The following is a 16,571-nucleotide window of genomic DNA, read 5'->3' on the forward strand; positions in this document are numbered from 1 at the left end:
GCAGCCCTGGGCGTGAGGCCAAGCATCAGAAAAAACCTACGCTGGTCCTGGTGGTGCATGCCTGCAATCCCAGCACTTGGGGGGCGGGGGGCGGCGAAGGCAGGAGGGCTGTCTCCAGTTTGAGGCCAGCCTGAACTACACAGCGAGACCTCATCTTAAAAAAAAAAAAAAATCAAGACAACAAAAACAGCAGCCCACGCATCAAGGATCAAGATAGTTTCATATGAGAACTAAACGAACCAGAACTTCTAGAAATGAAAACTATGCTTATTGAAAATTGGCAAGTTTTACTTGTGTCTTACTCTTCTCCTTGCTGAGATAAAATTCCCAATATCCAAAGTTAAAGGTGGAAAAGTCTATATAGCTCTCGGTTCACATAGAGGTTTCAGTCCATAATCAACTGGCTCCCAGGCAGGGTGGCTTCACAGAGGACAGCAATTCATGGCAGCAGCAGATGGCAAAAGCAACGAGGGTAACAGCCTCTTCCAGACTGCTGGGATTAGGGCAGTGCCAATCCAAGCAGTGAACTGACCTAGCAATCCCTCATCCTTACTGCCAGCATGGAACCATGAATGACACATGAACTCTAGTCAGCTACTCCCTGAAAAGCCCCATCTAAATGGCATGAGACTTTGGGGGGACATCTAGACACAAACTAATGACCAGGTTACAATTCACATACCATCTGCCAAGTTAAACTGAACAGCTCACTGGTTGTTAGCATAGAGTTGTGCAACCTTCAGTACAGTCTAGACACTGAAATTTTAGGAATCAACGAAAGATTAAATGGGTAATTAGATATGGAGATAGGATTAATCAGCTGGATAAAAGTCTGAATAATTTAGCCAGAATTAAACCCAGAGATTTTTTTAAAAGTTGGAGACATAAGTTTGAAGATTTCATATAGTATTTTTAAAAATGTTATTTAAAAACTCACCACTTAACAGACCAGAGACCCAACCTTTAACATCCCAACTTTGAGAACTCAAATTTTATCACTCCCAGAAGACTTCTGGTTCTTTTCCTTAAAATTATTTTATTCATTTCCTACCAGATTCCCAACTGGACACATCCTTTAAAATGAAAGTGGTGTTTGCTGTCCAAGCTAAAGCCTGTGCTGGCCAGGGTGGGCTCCACGCTGTGGAAAGCCGTGGTTTCTATTTTGAGCCAACATTTTTCTCTGTTTCAGCAAGGACCACGTGGGGTTGCATGTTGTGAGCCGTGTGTGGGCATGAAGAGCAGATCCCGGCACAGGTTGGTGCCACCCACCATGGCTTTTTGACCATCAGGGCAAATCTCAAGGGTAAGCTGTGATACTCAAAAAACACTAAGCACCATTTCTGTGTGGTGCTCAGAGTCCAGCATTTGCATGTACCAGCTAAGACACTGCTGCTGAAAGATGAACATGGAGCAGTGCATGCAGCCCGGTCCATCAACACCTGTGAGCCGAAAGCCCAGGGTGGGTGCGCCTCCAGCCAGGTGAGGGCAGGAGACTGAGCCCCACTTGGCAGAGCCGAGTGACCTGGGACAGGATGAGGCCACTGCCTGCAGCCCGCCTGCCAGGGCCTGGCCCTGTTCTTCCCCACCTCCACACTGAGATAAAGGAGGAAGTGAAGTACATGCAGTTGTAACTCTAGAGATTCCCTCTGCCTTTTCCTGCCCAATGACAAGTTACTTCTGCATCATCAGGAACACTGGCTTCTCAGCCATTCTGGAGACTGGGGGAGGACAGAGTTCAACCTGGGCAATTCTGTTGAGACTGTCTCAAAATAAGCATTACTGTAATCCCAGCACTCTGGGAGGCTGAAGCAGACCAAAACTTCTAGCCCAGTCAAGTGATTTGTGAAGATCATCTCAAAAATGGGCTGTGGCTGCAACTCAGTAGTAGAGTGCCTCCCCCTATCAGTGAAGGAGTGGGAAGGACAGACCATCCCTAGAGCCGCTGTGCACTGGAGTCCCTCAGCTCTCTTCCCTGATGTAGGCAGAGAGGAGTCTTGACTCTGCACAAGAATTGTTTATTTTTACTATGTCTCTTCCTGCTCCAGAACTATCCAGAAACAAGGAAGAGCAGGACACAGATCAACATCTACCCAGCCCAAGAAAAGGCCGGGGGCTTTTCTTGCCATCAGCTGCTCCATGGTGCAGCTCAGCACAGCCATGGGGCAGGGTTACAAGACAAAGCCCAAAAAGCTGCAGAGGACAGGCTGAGGCATCTCTAGGGGCCAAACCCTCTCTCCTCTCCCAGGGTGGTCTCCTGCTCCTGAATTCTCTGCTCATCAAAGCCAGTGGCTTGGACCCACTATCAAGCTCGAGGCCCCAGATCCTTCACTGGATGGGATCAACCTGGTCAGTGTCCAGTAGGTCACAGTTCTGTCACCCTGGCAAGAGGCCAGCCTCCCTTTCCACCAGCCGGGTAACTGTGCGCAGGGCCAGGGGCAGGGCTGTGTTGGTGTCACAGTGGTAGCGGGGTTGGCACACCTCTGTGCTTGGCGAAAGCACAAACTGGGCCACGCTGGGCATCTTAAGCAGGTTCCGCAGCTCTGTGGCCCGTGTGCGGATGGCTTCCATGTCTTCCTCACTGTGCACAGAGCTCGTGGCTGGGCTCTGGCCTAGGGTCCTCATCTTTGACAGGAACAGAGAGACCCTAGGGATGGGGTTGGGGGGGAGGGAGATCCAGCCCATCAGTTCACAGTACTCCTCATGCAGAAAGGGGTTTATGTGATGGGGCCCAGCCCCTCAAAGCACCCACCTAGCCTGGCTTCAGCTCAGTACCCAGTGCCCACTGGCGAGCCTGCTCCCCCGGCCCATGCTGCTGTGTCTGTGCTGCTAAGGCCAATTCATGACTTGGGCTCAGGGAAGACCTCAGAAACTTCCCCATGAAAAGTGGGGTTCCCTTCCCAGTGCCCTGACTGGGTACCTGGGGATGAGGTCCTGGCTCCGAGAGGCCAGCTTGGTCAGTGTGGTCATGAGCACTGTGATAATCTGGGGTGGACACCGGGGCATGGTGGCCGAGGGGCGGGACTGGGTGACCTCAAACAGCAGGGCCTCCAGGGCCTCAAAGAACTTGTTGATCAGCTCCACGGTGCATCGTCTGTCGCAGGCCACTGACAGGTACTCGCCGATGGCCCACACCTAGTTCAGAGAGAGGCTCAGTGTGCCCAGGCCCTGCCTAGTGGGAGACGGGAGGGGCTGCTGAGGCTTACCACACAGGTGAACATGTCCGCTCTGTTCTCGATGCTGCTCACACTGCCCACTAGCTCCAGGAGCTCCCTCGCCAGCTCCAGCACCAGGGATGGCTTCTGCTTACACAGGACCAGGAACCAGGAGCTCAGCACCCTGCCAAGAGAGAAGCTCTCTGAACACCATCAGTGAGACTGAGGTCTGGGCCAAAAGCCTAAGCAGGGTGCTGGCTGACACCCACCCTGATGGTCCTAGACTGGAAAGGCTGCTGGCTCCCTGGGGATGGGGCTGATCTGTGCCATCGTCAGTCCCAGGTTGAGAACAGGGTGAGGATGAGCCTGTACAGATCAGGCTTTTAGTATAGAATGGGACAAGTGTGTAGAAGGGGGCTGAGGCAGGCCTGAGGATGAGGGTGCATTCTAGACTGAGGAGAGGGCTGAGACTGGGTACCTGGCTGACTTGGGAGTGGGAGGAGGGAGACTGCTGGGGGCAGCCAGGAGCGGGACACTGCTGAAGGTCCTGGCCTGTGCTGGGCACTGGCGAACCTGGTCAGCTACATGTGGTAAGGATGCACCTGTGCACGCAGGCCTCATACTGTGGGACCTGGTAGAGTGTGTTGCTTCTCTCCAGAACCAGCAGTGCCAGCTGGTTGGTTAGGGCCTCGTCAGCAACCTGTGGACAAGGGCAGGAGACAGACTTTCAGTCCACCTAACCCCAAATGTCACTATCTTCTGCAGCCCTTGAGGACATGCAGCCAATACAGGGTGAGAGAGTGGCTGAGTGGCTACAAAGCTCCTTATCCAACACCTTGTTCATTCCCTCTGGCGCTTGGGATTAGGAAGCCCCACTTCTGTCCTATGGCTCCCTTTGTGGCTCTTCAAGCTCAGGGCAGTGTCACTGGGCCAAAGGTGCTTCTGGCCCCATGGAGGCTGAGCTGTGGCCTCATGGGGGCATGTGAAGCTCCCCAGGTGCAGTCAGGCAGGGACCACAGGGCCAGGAAAATGGAGCACCCAGGACACATTCCTGTGGCACTAGCTTTTGTCCTGTCTTGAGGATAAGGCCATGGTTTGTGGCCCTTTCCTGTTTCCTGAGCCTCAGGCAGCCATGAACAGAGTATGCAGCAGGCCTGGCCTTCTACAGAGGTCAAGGGCAGTGCCATGCTCTCTGCTTTGGGCCAGGATCCCCAGCGGTGTGAGGCCCTCAGGCACAAGGCCTGGCCAGCCAGCTCACCTGGGTTGCAGCAGAGAAGAAGGCCTGGAGCAGGGTCGGCACTGCCTGGGCACACTGGGCCACCCGGGCACAGCTGGCCATGGGCTGCAGCAGCTGGTAAAGTGGGATCAGCCTAGGGACACACAGAGCCACTGAGAGTCCTACTTACCCTCCCTGGTTCCTCAGCCACCAGGAGGAGATAGCACCGTGGCTATCAGCATTCCCCTCACCAGTACAGCTCACTTGCACTGGGGAACACATGCTCCCAAGGGGCTCCCTGGAACCCCAGGGACAGGCAGGTGTGGGCTACATGCTGAGTGCAGGGTCACATGCCATGCCCACACTCCCATTTCCTGGTGTCATTTCTTCCTCTGTAAAGCTCTACACAGGACCTGAGGCCTGTGGGGGGGTAGAGGCACTGCTCATGCCCTCTTCATCCTCCAGGCCCAACAACGTGACCACAGCTTCCTCCCAGGCCTGGGCTGCGTACAGTTCTGCACACCCAGGCCTCAGAATAGGATGAGTGGATGAGTGGCAAGCCCCACACTGGTGATAGCTGTCACCCCTGTGATTCCAGCCCCAGGGCCCGAACCTCTCAGTGGAGCCGCTAGCCTTGGTGCGCAGCAGGTGCTGGAAGAAAGGCTGGAACTGCGGGTCCCGGAAGGCCTCCAGGCAGCCAGGGGTCCTAAGCGAGGTGTCCCAGAGCGGCCTCTCAGATGGCATCTGTGAAGACCTGGGCGTGGGACAAAAGCCCAAGCCCTACTGGAACACAGCTTCTGGCATCCAACCCGAAGGCATCCACTGCTCAGGAAGATGTCACTGCAACATCATAGTGCTTGGGGGCCAGAGGACCTTGCAGCAGGGCCTGTGAGAGCTGCAGGGTTCAGGGGATGCCCTTGGGGGACAGCGCTCGACATGGGCTCTGCTGGGGGCAACTCTGCGGCCCCATGGCGGGTGCTGGGGGAGGCGAGCACCAACCTGAGCTGCAGGTCCAGGGCAGCTGTCAGGCAGGGCAGGTCCAGCAGGGAGTGCAGCATCTCCACGGCTGTGCTAGCATCCACTAGAGCAGGGAGCAGCGCCACGAACTCGGCAGTGAGGGGCGGGCTGTTCCAGGCCAGGAACTGCAGAGACACAGCAGCAGCTCAGAGCCCACCAACGCAGGAGTCAGCCCTATCTGTGCTGCCTCTCTCCTGTTTCCTGTGGCTGCAGTGTCCAACACTGCCTCTCCCAGTTTTTCCTTTTTTAATGTATTTAGTACAGGGCCTACAGGGTCTCACTACACAGATTGGAGTTGTAGTGATTCTCTTGTGTGCAGCCTCCCAAGTGTTGGGATTATAGGCTTGACACCAGGCCCAGTCTCAGCTGCTGTTTCAGCAAGCTCTGGGGGCAGGGCTGGCATGACATGCCAGGGATTAAACCCCGGTCCCTGTATCTGTCTAAGTAGGTACTTTAGTCTGCTGTGCTATCTGGCCAGCCTTGTTTTTCTTTTTCTTTTTAAAAATTATTTGTTTGTTACAGGATCTCGCTATGCAGTTCAGACTCATGGTGATCCTTGTCTCAGCCTCCCCAGTGCTGGGATTACAGGGATGTGCCACCATGCCCAGTTTCAGGGCCAGCACAGCATGTGGTGCTAGGAGTCAAACTCTGGTCCTTGTGCTTGCCACATAGGCACTTACACCACTGAGCTATCTCTCAGCCTCCATTATTTTTCAATTATTTTAGTTTCACAAAATTTGGGCCACTCTGGCATCCACAAACTGATCATTTCCTGCTTACTTTTTTTTTTCCTAGAAAAAAACAAACAACTATGAAACATGATCAAAAATAAGGTGGATGCTAAATTATTTTTAAATTCATAGGGCCAGAGAGATAGCTCAGTAGAATAAGCACTTGCCAGGCAAGCACAAGGTCCTGAGCTCAATCCCCAGTACCACCAAAACAAATAAATAAACACATACATACATACACACATACATACATTACAATAAAAGAAGCAGTACATTTAATCCTTTAAAATCTTCTCCCTCACTTCAAACCCACTGAACCCATCATTCTTGCCACTCTGGCAAGCATCCCAGGACTCCTCTCTTTTGTCTTTAGTGGCACTGTTGTGGCTGCTTTGCTGTCCTAAATTTATGCAGCATGAACTCTGCACGATCGTTTTGCCTGGGGAAGAGCTGGAAGATGGCTGGTGCTGACCTGGTGGCTAACGTGGGTAGGGCTCACTGGGATTTTTTCACAGCCTGCCTTTCCTTTGGATGGCACTCAGCAGTGGCTTTCACTGCATATCTGATCCCCTGCTACAAAGACGCTCAGGAAAGAGAGCTTCTAGAACTGCCCCTGAGGCAAAAGAACAATGGGGAAGCGTGTTTGGAGCCAGAGGAAGGACTGAGGAGGGTACGTGGCAACGTGTCTTTCAGTAAGTTTTCCCCCCATTTAAGCATCTGTATATTTCAGTCACCCTTTATAGATCTCTAAGTAGGTTTAAGAGGCCTCGTGTGAAAAAAACATGAGACTGGTACTCACACTGAATGTGTCAAGCCAGCTCTCCCCCAGGCAACCAACCCACACAAACTTTGCAAGGACAAGCCCAAGGCTGGGCAGAGTTCCTCCCACCCCTGCCCAAGCCCAAGCCCCGGGAACAACCACTCAGACCTTGAAGAGGTTGGGAAAGCTCAGCTTCAGAAGGCCAAGGAGATGGGGGTCAAACAGGGCAAGGTTGTCCCGGCAGAAGCGTGCAAGCTCGAAGGCCAGCATGGGGCTGTGGAAGCGCTCGAGAGGGAGCCTGCTGAACAGATGCTGGTAGATGGCCTCAGCGTCCACTGCGGCTGCTGCCCCTGAAAGCCAGGGATGGGCCATTAGGGCGTAGGCAGGAAACTTTGCTTACAAGTTTTTTTTAAAGGGGCTGGTGAGATAGCTCAGCAGACTAAGTACCTACTTAGGCAAGTTCAGGGACAGGGGTTTGATCCCTGGCACATGCCGTGCTGGTCCCAACCTGGGTGCACTAAGCTAGCCACTAAGACCAGGCATGGTACAGCATGCCTGTAATACCAGTGCTGGGAAGGCTGAAAATAGGAGGATCACTATGAGTCTGAGCTGTGTAGTGAGACCCTGTACCAAATACACTAAAAAAAAAAAATTTTTTTTTTTAGTACTGGGGATTTAACCCAGGTCCTTACACTGAGTTATATCCTAGCCCTTTACCTGTTTTATTTTGAGACACAGTCTCCCTAAGTCACTAACTTGCCTAGGCTGGTCTTTTTTTTTTTAATCTTTTTTATTTGATACAGGGTCTCACTATGAAGCCTAGACTCATAGTGATCCTCCTGTCTCAGCCTCCCCAGTGTTGGGAATACAGGTGTGTACCACTATGCCCAGTTTCAGTGGCTGTGGGGTTCTGGGGCTGGCATGGCATGCGGTACTGGGGATTGAACCCAGCCGGGTCCTTGTGCTTGCTAGAGCTATCTCCCCAGCCCCACCTAGGCTGCTCGTGAACTTGAGATCCTCCTGCTTCAGCCTCCCAGAGTGTCTGGAATGTAGCACCATGCCCATGCAGCATGACAGGTCCCTGCTGCTGGTAAAGCTGCACTCCCCAGTGTCTTCACTAAGTCCCCATAGTGATCTCTGCCTCTAGGACACCAAAGACCCCTAGAAATGTTCCAGACAGGAAGATAAATGAGTTGAACTCAGCCACAGACCAGGTGCCCTGAGAAACATACTTAGAAAGGTGCTGCCTCCTTCACTTTTGGGTTTCATGGGTCAAAGATGCAGCAAGGAACATCCTCAGCCTGATATAAAGTTGGCCACATTTTGTCAACAACTGCCTTGAGCTAACAGCACTGCGAGAAATGACCCCCAATTGTGGCAGTGAGCACCTGCTGACTGGACCCCCATGCACCAGGCTCACCGTGGTTGAGGAAGAACTGGGCGAGAGGCAGCAGCGCCCGCTCACTGCCTGGGTCTGTGCCCAGCTGCCCGTGCAAGGCCTTGAGGCAGGAGAGGCTACGGTACAGGAAAGAGGGGTCCTGCCGGCACACCGTGTCCAATACCCGCACAGCTTCCACCAGGCACTGTGGGAATGAGGCCAGCGTCAGAGGGGCTGCACACTGCCCTGTCCATGCCACCCCTGCCCTGGCCACTTACTGCTTTCTGCAGGTCAGAGTCCCCTTTCCTCAGGGCTCCTGGGGGGAGGAAGAAGTCAGCCTTCACTTTCTGTCCAGCCCTTGAACAGCCCCATGAGAAGGTAGGCTGTTCTAGAAATGAGGCAGGAACAGGAAGAGGCCGGGTGGGAGAAGGCATGAGGTGGGACCAGGAGTGCACAGGATGTGGCAGGACACAGTGGGTCCTGTGAGTAGGGGTACAGGTTGGGCCTACTGTTGGGGTGGTTCTGGGAACTGAGGCGTCCAGCTTGAACAAGCGACTAGGAATTCTTCCCCCCTCAAAGCAGGCGCTAAGCAAGGTCTGCTACTCAGGTCTCGTCCACCTTGTGGGACAGATCTGGGATGCAACACAGATGCCAGCTTGGGAACTTACGCCGGTTACTCTGTTCAATGAGGCGCTGGCAGTATTCAAATGCCACCTTCCTCAGACGTTCCTGTGGGAGCAGCTGGCGGCCAGCAGAGGCAGCAGAAAGCACAGAGAGAGTGGAGCCCTCCAGCTCAGACCTGTCCTCTGGAGGAGAAATGGGCTCAGCAGGGCCACATGTGACCCTATAGCCAGTCATCCACAGCCACCCCATGGAAGACAGAAAGGGAACTGGATCTGCTGTAGCCAGGCTCCCAGACAGCACAGCACCCTGGGGCTTGCCCACTGCAACTGGTAGCCTCCACTCCCCTGTGGACCTAGTTCCCCCAGAATTTCATAGGGTCTCGGCTGCCAGTGGCTTTTTCTGTAAACCAAGAGTTTACAGATGAGGTGGCACTCAGTGAGGCTGTCCCAAACAGCTACAGACATCTGCCTCAATGCCTGTCTGTGCCTTCCATAGGAGGCCCGAGCATGTCGCGTCTGAAGAGGCCTCCGTCTGCAAGGCCAGCAGTGCAGGGTGAGGGGCTCAGCTTGGTCCCGGGTGGCAGGCCTTTGTTGCCAGCCTCCTTGGGCCACCACCCATCTGTGTCAGCCCCTGGTGACCTGTACTCTATCCTGGGCATACCTGCCTCGCATCCTGTGACCTAACCCACCTGCATCTGGGGTGCCTGCGCTCTCAGGGCTGCTGAGGAGCAGCCACGTCTGTAGCATGGAGAAGGCCTGCACATTCAGCCACTGGTCCTCTGTGAAGTGCTGGCCCATGGACAGCACCGTGAAGAAGTCCGAGGCTACTGCTCCATCTACCTCAGTGATGGGGCCTGGCTGCAGGAGGTGAGAGAGATGGGGCTGCAGAATCTTGGGGCCAAGACCAACAGGTTCACCAGCTACTCAGGCAGGTGGAAGGTCCCAGTCCAGGGGGGTGGGAGCCTACAGGCCACTTCCATCCCCTTCCAGACCAAGAAGGCCAGAACCATCCCATGGAGAACCCAGATTATCGACCCCAGATCAGATGTCAGGTGCATGCCCTGCATCCACATAGCCCCTGAGACACACAGCAATAAGGGACCCTGCTGGCACCAGATGGAAGGCTGGGAGGTCTCAATGGCAATTTGCTGGGTGAGTCATAGGACTGCCCAGGGGAGAGAGGTTTGGGATTTCTGTTCATGAGGTATGGAAGCAGGGTGACTCACCTGCCGAGCCCTAGGTGTAGAGAAGAAGCCCCCTGAGTGCGAGGCTCCTTGCTGGACACGGGCATAGCGCAGCCAGTCCACTAGTCGCTTGCTGAGCAGGCTGGCTTGGTCTGCCGAGGTGAGGGAAGGCAGGGTTTCCCTTAAGGAAAACAGTTAATCCCCATAGAGTCCCAAGCCCCAGGAAGTAAACTGAGTCTTGCAGAATCCCACATCCAAAATCTTCCCTGCATCCAACCTGACCAGGAGACCACCCACCCCTTCCCAAGGACACTGGCATGAAAGAGCCTGGAGCACAGATTCCACATGAGGGGCCCTAGTACCTTCCTGGAAGGTCCCTGGAGCAAGGCCCACGACCTTGGACAAGACAGGCAAGAGGGGCCTGAGACTGGGCCCCTCAGGCTGCCGGCTCTCCAGGATGGTAAAGATGCGCTGGCCCACATTTCTGACCTCCTCTCTTCTGTCACCCTTCAAACACAAGGCAAGTGCCAGGGTATTGACTCAGACCATCTACCACAGTGGCACATATGCCTTCCCTGCTTCACAAGTATGCAAGAAGTTCCCTGAAGAATAGTCACCCTGACACCACCGTTAGTGAAAGACACCTTTGTGGTGTCCAGGTTGGAAAGTTTCAGGTCCCAACACCCTTGGCAATGACCAGGCCCATGACGAGGATTCTGGGCTGGGCTTAGCTCAGATCTGCTTGTCTCTCTTCTTCCTGGGCACTGCCATTCTCGGGCACCTGCTAACAGTGGCCACACTGGGCATGAACGGTCTATGATCATTCGATGTCCTCTAGTTGGTCCAGGGGTCAGAGCCTGGCGGCTCTCCACACTGATCTTTGGCTATGTTCCTGAAGTCGAGCAGGTGAAATGGAACACTACTGACAGCTAAGATGTCAGACTCACACATGTACATGGCTCCCTAGCAGCACAAGGGAGCCACGCGCCGCACGTGTGAGGTCACTGCTGCTATCTGGCTGCTCTCAATACTGTTTTCTACTCAGGGAAAAATGTTTCTTGAGGGAAAAGGGCTGGTTCCAGACTAGAAGAAGAAATGAAAGAGAAACTGGGTCAGCTTCTTCTGGTTAAGGAGCTGGGTCACCTTGCACCAGCAGTGAGGCAGTGGCCACGGCACTGCCAGGTCACTTAGGGAGCTGGCTGTGTGTGGAAGCTGTGGGGCTCAGGGCGTCTGGCATGGAAGACAGTTAGCGTCCCAGCAGCACGCTGCCATCTTTCATCCTGATGCTGAGCCTGTAGCAGCTGCAGCTGCGCGTGACTCAAAAGAATTGCAGGGTAACTGGAGATGCTGCCTCTAGCCACTCTGCTGAGGGGCCCAAGTGCAGAGCAGTGAAGAAGTTTCTCCCACAGAGGCCACTGACGCAGCCCCAGGGTGCCTGATTCACACAAAGGGCATCCTGCGCTGCCCCTGCCACAGCGCTGAGGGCATGCTGTGCAGAAGCTGCCTGAAGCAAAGTGTAACCCAGTCCCTCGGATGAGGACAGAGGAACAGCTTGGTCCTGGCTGGAGACTATAGGAAACAGGCCTGGTCCCTTCCATGAGCAGATGCCAGGAAGCCATGCTCTTGTCTGAGTAAAGCTCAGGCAAAAATATCCTGGGCCTGCACATCTTGTCCCTAAATGACTGAGGAAGCAGAGGACAGCAGAGAAACAGAGGCAAGTGTACCTCACACTGCTCTTTACTAACATACCTATGAAGGTGGCCATGCCAGGACCTGACGCTGCTGGTCAGTGGGTGCCCTCTTGGTCACAAAACCGCAAGGCTACCCCCGACCTTCTGGGATGCAGCTGCTGAGGGGACATGGTGTGGGCAGATCCTGGCTTGCTGTTGAGGGTACTTCCTCTCAGTGAAATCCCTGTCTGGTCCCTGTCAAAGCAGCATGATAGCTGCTGGGTGGGAAGGCTGGAAAGCAAACCATGGCCTGCTCCCTAAGCCTCACCAATGCCACCACTGCGTGTGTCCAGGGGCATCACAGCATAACCCCCATGGCCTGACTGGTCTCCAACAGAGTCCTGGGAGGTACTTTCCAAGGCGGCAGGGAGGGAGCAGGCAGTCACAGGCTGTTTTAGAATCATCTGAGCACCGAGATCCCATGCATCAGAGCAGGTCCACATTGAACCTGGGCTGGCCCAGGCTCCAGGACCACCAGGGCAGGATGGACAACTGCACAGTGGGCAACTGTTGTTACCTGGGCCAAGAGTACAGATGCCACCAGGCTCAGCTGATGGGGGTTCTGGGTGTGATCACAGGACAGGGTCAGGGTGTTGGACGGTGACATCTCTCTCAGAATGGCAGCACAGAGGACCTGGATCTGCTCCGAGTATGTGGACAAGGACAGGGTGGCCTGGAGCAGATCCACACATGTCTTCTCCAGCCTAGAGGGTGAGACCAAGGTGGGCCGCAGGTCATGCCTGTAGCAGGGAGGTCAGCCTGGGTCCATGTGGCAGGGGGACAGAATGTTTCCCTGTGAGGACCCTGGGAACTAGTCTAAGTAAACAGAGGCTCAGATGCCATAGGTTGCTGGCACCAGCCTCTGCCCACGACTGGCCCTGCACTCACCTTCGGGTGTACTTCGTGGCTGAGATGATGAGGAAGAGTCTTTGCAGGGCATCCACGGTGGCTGGTCCCAGGTCCTCCTGCAGCAGCTTGCTGACCCGGGAGCAGAACCTCTGCAACTCCTCATCACGGATATCCCTGTGCAAGGAAAGGGTGTCAGCAGCTGGTCAGCATCCGAACAAGGATCCAGTTACATCCTGGCTTGAGGGAGATGGTCCCCACGTAGCAGAGTGTGGAAAAGCTATGGGGCCACTGTTCCTTTAGCCACAGACACCCAGAGGTCAATTCCAGGTGCACTGGAACTGAAACCCATCACTCTTAGTTACTACAATCCATGCAGACATCAACCATTCTGGTTCTGTTATTCCAGAAGCAGAAGTAAATCTCACTACTTTTAATTAAGAGTCTCACTGAAGCGGGTGTGATGGTACACCCCTGTAATTCCAGCACTCAGGAGGCTGAGGCAGGAGGATCACTGGGAGTTTGAGGCCAGACTGTGCTACAAAGTGAGTTCCAAGTCATCCTGAACTACGTCCAGCTGCTGCACTGGTAAGAAAGGGAGCCAGCTTTTTGTTTAACTGGGTTCATGATGTTGGATCTCAAATGCTAAATGAGACTGAGAAAGAAGCAACCAACTGGCTTGCAGGCTGTAATTAAAAATTCACACTGGACGTATTCTGCAGCTGGGTGTAACCCCTTCAACATGCTCTCCAGACTTTAGTCTTCTCCACTGCCAGCCTGCCCTACCCTCCCACAGCCCCAAAGCCACACCTGCCTACGCTCACAGGGCTCCCTGTGGCTTGGCCGCAACCCCTTCCTCCAGCTGTGAGGCTGTTTCTCTTGCTTCTGCCTTTTTGTTGGGTCGCTCTGTGTAAATAAACCAAGGCGGGACCTTGCTGTGCACCACACTCATTTCCTACCTTCACGTATTACTCAGCTCAGACATGTTTTCAATTCCCTTCTCCACCCTTACTTCCTATACTCTGGGAACATTTAAGAGGAAACTGAAAATTTCCTAACTCTCAAACCTAAGTTACTCCTATCAAAAGCGCCACCAGAAATTGCAGCTTGAAGTATACTATATAAACTAGTTAGAGCGCCATAGGTTACTGCCCATCCAAATCCCATCCAAGAGGACCTGTGTGTAGAACGTGGGCTGGCAAGTGTTTTGTGAGGTTTTGTCCCTTGCCAGGAGTTTGGGGGGGGGGCCTCACATTGGCACTGGAACCCACGTCTTTTTCGTTTAATGCAGGCATCAATTCGGCATGTGCACGCACCTAATAAATGCAAGTTGCACTGCACTAGGCACAAGGGGAGAATGGCAGGTCCTCCAGAACCTGAGATTCTCTGGTTACTCTGACCAGAGTTTTGTCTTGATAAAGACTTTAGCCCTTAGTCTGGCCTAGGACCTTGCTCACTCCAACTGCTGGGATCTCCACCACTCTGGTCTTTCCCACCAACCAGGCCAGCTCTCAATCCTGGATGGTTCATTTGCTTTTTTCAAGTTCATTTACCAAAGACCTTAAGGTTCCATCATATCTCGGCCTCCTTCATTGGAAGAGGAGTCCAGAGTCCACCTGGGACCACAAGGCAGTTGTTCTACGTGACATCCGTGACAGGTCCCCAACCCCCAGGACGGGGCCGAGCTCGGGGGTCAGCTCCCTGTAGCTCCTCCCGCAACGCTGATTCCGCTCAGTTGTCTCCTTCCCCCGCCGGGCCGGCAGCTGCCCCGTCCGGCCCCAGTCTCTGGTGCGGGTCTGCCGAGCCCCAGCAAGTCGCCGCGCCCGGGCCAGGGTAGGGGTGCGGGGAGCTGCCGCGCACCTGGCTTGATGGAGCAGACTCTCCGCGCCTGCTGAGAACATCTCCCTGCACGAGGACACCGAGGCCACAGCCGGGCTTGCCGACTGGCGGCTTCCGGGGCTGCATCCAGTGGTGCGCACGTGAACAGGGCGTGCCTCGGTGTGTGTGGGTGGAAGGGCCGCCGGCCAATTGGCTTTGGCGCAGAGCATCATGGGGCGGGACCGGAAGCACCTGGTCTGTGGTGTGTCCTGGCAAACTCCCGGGTGCCCTCGGAATCTTGGGATCCCGGAACCTTAGTTCCCCAGGACTCCTTGATGTCTAAACAGTTTGCGGAGGAATCTGGCGCCGAAGACATCTGGGGTCCACAGTGCCCCTGTGCGCTTGTCGTCTTCCGGTTTCTGTTTCGCGAGTTTCGGGGTCCCGTGTGCAGAATGGCCTGGAAACTCACAGGTTGCGACATGCAGCTGGGGCCAGAATCCTGCCATTTTCCGAGGCAGCTAAGGCAATTAGTATGTATTTTTAAATTATTATTTTGGGGATGGAGCTGAGATTTAAAGCTAAGGCCTGACTGAGGTACATCCCCAAGCCTCACCTTCCGTTTTTAAAATTTTGAGACAGGGTCTAAGTCACTAAGTTGCCCAGGCTGGGCAGGAACTTGGGATCTTCCTGCCTCACCCTCCCAGAGAGCTGAGATCACATGAGTGCGCCACTGCTTCTGGCTAGCTGTGTTTGTTTTAAAGTTTACTTTATTTAGCGTATATCATGGGCCATATGGACTACTTTAAAAATCTGACTCAGTCCCCACCATAATGATAGGACGTCACTGCATTTATCAGAGGAGGCACCAAGCTTGGAGGGGATACCAGTTTCTATTCTGCATGTGTAGGATATCTGGGTTGTGCTGAGCCATGGCGGTAGAATTCCACCTCCTGAGTGTGTGCCGCACTGGACAGCCACAACCCACATGACAAACACTATGCCGCCCAGGCACAAGGGGAAGAGGGCAGCATGACCACCTGACTCCTATGGCCAGAAGGCGGAGCATGGCAGGGGAGGGAGAAGGGTGCTGAGCAGGAGAGGACGAAGTGGGCAGATTCCATTACTACTCGGGGGTGGGATACGTAGGCCTTGGTAATCAGTGAATTTGGGGACCAGAGGAGAAATGAGAAAATCAAGCAGGTTTCTGTTGGGCACAGAGTGGTCCAAACTCAATTGATATTGGAGCAGAAAAAGAAGTTTGTGGAGGTTTGAGGGAGGGATACACCAGGGAAGGGTAGGGGAAGTAAAAACAATCAAGCCGGGCCGGCGAGGAAGCTCAGTGGACCACATGCCTGCTTAGACAAACGCAGGAACCACGGTTCCATCCGTGGCACCACATGCCGCGCTAGCCCCGCCTCCGGGCGACTGAGTCCAGGCGTGGTGGTGCTTGCCTGTAATCCTAGCGCTGGGGAGGTTCAAAACAGGAGGATCACTATAAGTCCGGGCTGCGTAGTGAAACCCTGCACCAAATACATTAAAAAAAGAAAAAGATTAAGTTGTGACATGCATATGGACCAGTTTTGCAAGATGAGTGTAATTATTATGTATCGAAAATGTATTTCCATTTTTAAAAGAAAGTATGCAGACTCATTCAGCGAGCAACTGTGAGCCCTGGCTGGGCCAGAAAGCCTAGGGTTCTGGCAGCAGAGTAGTGTAAGTAGTGGGGTGGAATGCCCTTCACCTAGGGAGGTCAGGAAGGGGTAAACATGGAGAAGACCAGGGTGGGAGATGAGAGAGGGGCTGAGTGCTAGGCAATACCTGGGCAGATTCAGACATACTTTTGAGATGCCCTAGTGGTATTCCTGCAGCTCCCTGAGGCTCAGCCACTGGTGTTGAGGATGCAGGCAGGAGCCAGCTGCCCAGCAAGGCCAAGTGAATTGTGGAAGGGAGGGACAGATGAATGGTGGAGAGGATAATCTTGGCAACCTGTGGGCAGCCTCCTGTTTAGGATTAAGGTAAGACTTGTGTGGTGCAATGTTCAGATCTTAAATGAGCTCAGCAAGTTTTTACAGCTCCATCAAGCAGTAGCAAACTGGTAAGCATTTTAACTGGCTCT

General features: G+C 54.0%; 1 protein-coding gene across 3 annotated transcripts; it reads right to left on the reverse strand.

Moving 5' to 3' along the window:
- Window positions 1-218: 218 nt before the first annotated feature.
- Window positions 219-14,621, reverse strand: Ap5z1 (adaptor related protein complex 5 zeta 1 subunit). Of its 3 annotated transcripts, XM_023713461.1 has the most exons (17): window positions 14,498-14,621; window positions 12,680-12,814; window positions 12,309-12,495; window positions 10,424-10,568; window positions 10,104-10,213; window positions 9,567-9,735; window positions 8,923-9,060; window positions 8,533-8,570; window positions 8,297-8,459; window positions 7,045-7,226; window positions 5,368-5,510; window positions 4,982-5,122; window positions 4,411-4,522; window positions 3,755-3,852; window positions 3,204-3,336; window positions 2,918-3,132; window positions 224-2,644 (listed from the first exon to the last, which is right to left on the reverse strand). In XM_023713461.1, the coding sequence occupies exons 1-17, from the start codon at window positions 14,536-14,538 to the stop codon at window positions 2,374-2,376; spliced, it is 2,421 nt and encodes an 806-aa protein (XP_023569229.1). In that variant the 5' UTR covers window positions 14,539-14,621; the 3' UTR covers window positions 224-2,373. The 3 variants fall into 3 exon arrangements, with proteins under 3 accessions (XP_023569230.1, XP_023569231.1, XP_023569229.1); XM_023713462.1 differs by lacking the exons at window positions 10,424-10,568; window positions 12,309-12,495 and adding an exon at window positions 13,815-13,953 and having other exon boundaries at window positions 219-2,644; XM_023713463.1 differs by lacking the exons at window positions 10,424-10,568; window positions 12,309-12,495; window positions 14,498-14,621 and adding an exon at window positions 14,191-14,483 and having other exon boundaries at window positions 221-2,644.
- Window positions 14,622-16,571: the final 1,950 nt, after the last annotated feature.

Source organism: Octodon degus, unplaced genomic scaffold, assembly GCF_000260255.1.
Source record: "Octodon degus isolate 3935 unplaced genomic scaffold, OctDeg1.0 scaffold00031, whole genome shotgun sequence".
NCBI classification, from domain to species: Eukaryota; Metazoa; Chordata; class Mammalia; order Rodentia; family Octodontidae; genus Octodon; species Octodon degus.